This window comes from Trachymyrmex septentrionalis, unplaced genomic scaffold (assembly GCF_001594115.1).
Source record: "Trachymyrmex septentrionalis isolate Tsep2-gDNA-1 unplaced genomic scaffold, Tsep1.0 scaffold36, whole genome shotgun sequence".
NCBI lineage: Eukaryota > Metazoa > Arthropoda > Insecta > Hymenoptera > Formicidae > Trachymyrmex > Trachymyrmex septentrionalis.
The window spans coordinates 631,169-638,065 of NW_017305525.1; the positions used below are offsets into that span (position 1 = coordinate 631,169).

A 6,897-nucleotide genomic window follows, 5' to 3' on the forward strand; every position below is an offset into this window, starting at 1 on the left:
TATATATATAAAAGTTATTATAAGTTACAGTTATTTATTCACATTTATAACCAAAATACTCCACAACTCTGGACGGCTTGAGGATAGCGCTACTTCGAGATCACTTAGAGTTCCACCCAATTAAACTCCTCTCAATGTGCGTACGAGCACGTAATAATATCTATATAGATATTCACTTCCACTTCGCACCTCCGTAATTTTCATGTCTTGCCCTGTTATTTGTTGCTGTAACAATAACACGTATCCTAATTCTCATATTTTAATCCCTATTTTTACGTCTAAATATTCTATACAATATATAGGTATCTAAATCTTTTACGTTTTTATATTCTCGCAATATCATTGTTATGCAGTAAAAATTGTTTACCTTAATTCTTGTTTCAGAAGAAAGGGAGAGAAAGTATCCATTTATTTATTTCTTATCATCGCAGATGTGTAACATCTAAAAAGTTTAGCGAACTCAGTGAAAAATGACAATAAAATCGATGTCGAATCGACGTCGGTTTGATGATTTCGACATCGATTACATTATACATTGTACATTGTTACATTGTAAATACATTGTTTCCATTATCATTTTTCACTGAGAAATAATGTCGGCTACATGATAACTTTTCAAGTTTCTTGAGATACGAAACAAGATATTAGGAAACAAAATATTTATCTATATTAGAAAGAGGAATAAAAGAAAAAAGATATCATTGTTTTCCACTGTAAAAGTAAAAAGATAAAAAAGGATAAAAAAAAGGGTAAAAAAAGATATACGGAAAAGGAGATACATTTAGAAGGTACAAATGGTACCTCGTAACGTAATCGACCGCGTCGTACTTGTCAGTGCTTGTGAGGTGCACTTTTCCAACCGGTATTTTTTTTATTTTGTCAAATTATAATGGACATTACGCATATGCGAGTGAACAATGTGCGTACCGCACTTTTGCTAGCTAATACTGCCGTGGCTACATTGATATCCCGCGGGAATGGAAATAGTTGTAATTTTAATTAACTCGATGATTACGCCGTGCACACTGGCCGGAGATCGTGTACACGGCGAACGGTAATTTTGCTGTATATACAGTAGATAAATATACCATAGCCGCGCCAAACTAAACAATGCTCTCTTGTGATAGTCCTCTTGCATCGTTAATATATATATATATATATATACATATATATCGTTATATATCTGTTCTAAAAGGCAAAATGTTGCATCTTCTTTATAATGCGCATTACCTTCTATTCACTCAAGATTGGGAAGTAATGCATTACCTGTAACTCTGTTACCGTTTTTGTTACTTTTTTTTCGATAATTCGGTTAACGATCGTTATTTTTTTTGTGTAACCATAACGAATTTAGTCATTATTTGTATCATTACTTTAATCCCTTACTGTCTTTATAACTATTCAATAGCTCGCATTATTTTTAATTGGACAGAAATATTTTACAATAGAAATTTAAACATCGAAAAATGTTTTGTACTTTATATCTTAGGTTGTATTCCAATAATCACTGCCAATAGTGAAAATCAGTAGTATATAAGTAACGTAAACTATAAATTTTGAATATTAGTAGTAAATATTGGAATTCACTTTTAATAGCATTAATGTTTAAAAATATGTTTAATAAAAATTTTTAATAAAAGCTGAATTTGTAAATTATAATATAATTTTTTAAAGATAATCATATACATATTAAAAAATAATTAAAAATATTAGTATACAGAATTAGTGAAGATTATTGTTATTTATTATATTCAAATTTAGTAGAGAAAGACAGAGAGAGAGAGAGAGAGAGAGAGAGAGAGAGAGAGAGAGAGAGGAGAGAAAAAAAAGCTTGCTAGAAACTAGCTTAAAATTTTAAGTTTTAATACTGATTTTCACAATTAATATTAATTATTAAATAATATAATTTTTGAATCTAATATCTTACTTTAACATCACAAAAAAGTAACAAATCGTTTTCAAGTAATTGTAACGTGTTATTTTTATGAAATATAACATTCCCAACTCTGTTCACCCTGATTCATTTACATTACGTCTCTCTGGAAGAGAGATACGCGCTATTCCTTATTTTCTTTTTTTAACCTAGGTGTAATCATCTGATTTTTTTTACGTTAACAACCTAGAGTATTTTTATATCCCAATTAAAATTATTATTACTAACAACATATATTATTATTGTTTTCCAATTTATTATTATTTAAAAACATCATTATAAATATATAAGTTTAATCAACATAATTTTTTGAAAAAGTATAATAAGTATACTAAACGAGATAAGCACATTAAACAGCTTATTATATTTTTTCTAAAAAAAATTAAGATTTTTAATGAATATTATACGTTTTTTAATGGAATTGCATATTTAAAGATAAATAAATAGTTAAAAAAGAAAAAAATATGGTAAACAATATCCATGCGAAACATATTTTATAATATTTTATAATTATTTTATAAATTATAAAATAAATTTTATAATATTTATAATATTTTATAATTTATTTTTTTTTCGCTGCGTGTAAAAACATTCCATCTGTCTATTCTCGTGTTAAGTGTATAACTATCTACTTGATTCAAAACGTATCGAAATTCAAAGAACCAAATAAATTCCTTGAAGACGCAGTTTAAAATTAAAATATACAATCTAATTGTAAGATTTATTTCTAAAATATGACTGCTCGAGCAGTTATATAATAACTATCATGTTAAATTTGCATTTCTCCCCTCGCTTTTAAATCATTCTCGTTTATTTGCGGTCTAATAATCGAGACGCAACTATCTCATTGGTATTTATAACACGTCGTCATCGCCCGATAACGTTTTTCAGGCAAATCGCAACAACTGCATCGCGAGCCTCGGGGCGCCCCTTCGTATATCGTCGCGCAGCAATCACGCAAATTAGCGTAATTCACATATAAAACTTTTTCTCTTTTTCTCTCTTGAACGTTACGTACGGTCCCCTCCTGTCCGTATGCAGTCTCTCGCAGTTTTCTACAGATCTTAACGGCACGGATCTCGTAACGTGACTCGATAATTACCGCAATCACGGGGAGCGCCCTTTCGTTATTCCGGCCATATGCCGCCGTCGATCAGTACACCCCGGAGGTACGAAGTATCCCCCCGAACTACCGATTGTAAAACTTCCTCCCCAAATGGCGTTACTTCTTTTTCTTCTCAGCTCTCCCCGCGAGAGAATTTTCTCCTCGAGATGCCCCCAAAAACGGATTTCTTCGCGGCAGAGGCGCCTGTCCGATTTTGTGCTTGTCAATTAAAGCCTTCGAACCGTCTCGCGAGAAAAAAGTATATTCTGACAAACATTGGCAAGTATGACTACAGATTACCCCCGAAATGAGCTTGGTATTTACGACAGTATCTCTTTCCGTCTTGTACAAAACAAATTCCTGAGTAAAAGGACCGCGAGTGAACCCGCTTCGCGATGATAAAAAGAGAGAATACGTTTTTTTGGTTGATATAAAATATATTTTATTTAGCAAACATTAACTCCCGCAGCAAAGCTCTTATACAAAATAAGATTGTTTAACACGAGATATGTATCACACTTCGACATCATTTTTAATCAATAGGCATATAGAATATGAACTTTTGCAGTTTTCGATTGAGATGCAATTTTTTGATCGAGTAAAATACAATGTTACGAATATTTTAATACTAGTTAAATTGAATAATTCAAATGAATATCTTAGTAATTATTACCCATACAGCACCGAAAATTTCCGGAAATATCTCAGAAATATTTCAACTAAAAAGTGAAACATTTCATAAAAATTACGAAATATGTCTGCAACAATATTTCTGAGACAGCTCTAAAATAGCAAAATGTCTATGATTCTTGTACATAAAACTTTATTGAAATGTCACAGAAAAAATCTGCAATCTTTTTGAAATACCATTACCAAAGAGGTTTCAGTCATTTCTAGTACTACACAAAAATATTTAAATATATACTTGATTGATACTTAAATAGTATTTAAATTTATTATGTCGACGTTTGAGTATCAATTAAACTTAATATCAATTAAATTTAATTAATATTAAATTAATATTATATATTAAATTTTAATATTAGTTAATTTAACTAATATTAAAACTTAATTTAATATTATATATTTAAATATCATTTTTGAAATACTTAAAATCTATTGAGAGTTTTGTGATCTGTTTATAGATTATAAAACTTATTAAAATAAATCTCAAAAATTATATTGCCAACTATTTTGATGAATTAATCATATTATATACATAAAAGCACTTATATATAATCATTATTAGAAGATTACACCTGCAGTTTCCACGTAATATCATTATTCATATACAAAAGTTTTTCGCAATTAAAGTAAGGTAAGTCACAATATCGAAATAATGTTAAACTAAATCGCGATTGATCAAAAAATGACTTTTAATAAACATTTTGAAGCCATTTTAACATTATGATGATTTTTTGTTCTATTTAAATATGTTTTTCAATGTATTGCATATGATAGATTTTAGAAACATTTCTGTTAAAACATTTTATATGACATATTACAGAATCTTTTCAGAATTGTTGCATATGAGATGTAAAATGTTGAAATGTTTCTGAAAACTTTCCGTAATAATCAGTGTTGTATGGGTATATATTTCAAAAAAATTTACAAAATTGAAAATTAAAACAATTTTGTTTACCATAAGTGCTTTCCATAGTGATACAAGTGTCGTTCTGTCTTCATTATTCATTGAATGTCAAGATAGAATGATGTTTGTGTCGCCTCGTATCATCAAATAGAAAGCATATAATGGTTATACGTTGCCGAAGGTAATCTAAATAAAGGAAGGATATTAATCGATATTTTTAGCTGTATATAGTTTATATCTTCAGAATTCCTTTTTGTAAATTTTGTAAATACAACTACTATAGAAACAAAGATTTTATATCAAATTAAGGTACTTACCTTTTACATGAGGCAAATAACTGTTAAGCCCATGTAATTATCTGGCAGTTATCGCATAATTCGATTAAAACTTATTTTTGCGAGCGAAGCGATCTTGATAAAATATAATGCATGAAACTTAATAAAGATAATTGTCCTTAGCGGAAAATTGATCCTTATTTTCTTAATGTTAGTTCATGAATATATTTTGATAATTTTAAATTATTTGGCGATTATTCATAAAGAAATTAAATTTTGTGGACAGTAGCTTCTTCAATAAATAGCAATGAAGAAAATAGTTATGGATAAAAACCTTATACATAAAACGATCTTAAATATGATACAAAATCATTATTTAAAAATATTATGTCTGTTTATATATCATAAACCTATTTTGTTTCATAAAATAAGTGCATAATGTGAATTACGGGACATAATAATAACTATTTGTTAAAGTTTCGTATATAAAAAAATATTAATTAAATTGCATATTAATACATCGATAATAGATTAAAGAAATATCTGTCTAAATAGGATGATAAATGAAATATTTACGCAAACAGAACAACAATAGTTTCCCCATGTCTACATTTCGTTGAACTATTATTAAATGCCTTCGCAATCATCTTTATTTGCGGACAAGTCTAGTTATCTAGTTATCTATTATTATTTGCCATTCCCTCATTTTATTTTCTGAATCAATCGTTGATTCTTTCTACATAATAGTCATTAATGATTATTATATGCTCTTGAAGTCTCTTTCTCACTATTTATCGTGAAAGTTTTACGACCTTATCGTTCGACTTTTGATTTATCTTGTTTGATTCTAACCTTGTCTGAATCAACCGTCTTTTCGCTATTCAATGATTCCTTTTTCTTCTTATTAAGACCCACAAATTCGGCTAACATATTCTGTCGAGATCTTTCCGGAAATTGTTCTCCCCTACCTACAGAGATTAAAGTTGCCCGTTTAGGAGGTCTTTGTAGCGGAGGTAGTTTCGGTAGGACGGAAATTTGATCCGATTTCGATGTCGACTCTTTTTGTATCTCCTCTTGATTTGCTACTGATTTCTTTGTTTTCTCCTGATTGGATTTCGCTGTCGATTGTTTCTCTTTTTGGTCGGGTGAAGACTGTTTTTTTATCTCTTCCTGGTCAGATTTTATAAGTTGTTTCTTCATATCTTCCTGTGTAATTTTTTTGGTGAATTGAGTAATAAGTGGTATATGTTTCTTTTCTTTTTCTTTATCTTTTTCTTCTTTTTCAGTCTTATCAGCTATAACATTTTGAGAATCGTTTTTCTGACTTGGTATCAAAATATACTTCCAACAATTCGGTAATGACAGCTTGATGTCAGGAAGATATTGCTTCCGGATGCCTTCCGGAATGTACCAGCAAGACTTAAGATGCATCGGTCCCTCTTCGGGACATGCTATCCTATCAGCGATTTCACTGATCTTCGATAATACGCTAACTTTCGACAAATGACTCCCGCTCTTTTTGCTCCAAAATGTCATAAACTCTCTCATAAGAATGTGTCTACCATGTCTGTTGCCGTGCACTAACCGGATCAAATCAGGCAAAGCTTCATCAGGGAACTTGGTCTTCTTTGATCCTTTCACAGACTGTTGTTGACCAGGCGTCTTGCATTCAATATTAGTCGAAGTATCTTCTTCCGGTGATGATGACAACGGAAGTATTATCGGTATATTGTTGACCCAAGCTTGCCGGGCTGATAAGAATTCTTTGACTTTTGGAGAAACTGAAACAAATTTGAATATATTATTGTGAATAATTTTAAATATAGAATATTTGACAAAAATTTGTAATAAATATTATAGTACTAGATAATATTACAAATATATAATAGGTATAATACACACACACATACGCGCGCGCGCGCGCGCACGTACACACACACACACACACACACACACACACACACACACACACACACACACACATGCGTGCGCG

At 30.1% G+C, this 6,897-nt stretch overlaps 1 protein-coding gene across 1 annotated transcript in view; it reads right to left on the reverse strand.

Moving 5' to 3' along the window:
• Positions 1 to 5,465: 5,465 nt before the first annotated feature.
• LOC108750341 (chromatin assembly factor 1 subunit A-like) overlaps positions 5,466 to 6,897 on the reverse strand; it is a 19,538-nt gene continuing 18,106 nt past the window's right edge. Inside the window, exon 9 of the mRNA XM_018489731.1 lies at positions 5,466 to 6,685. Coding sequence (XP_018345233.1) covers positions 5,718 to 6,685 — 968 coding nt within the window. The 3' untranslated portion in view covers positions 5,466 to 5,717. The remainder of the gene's footprint in view (positions 6,686 to 6,897) is intronic.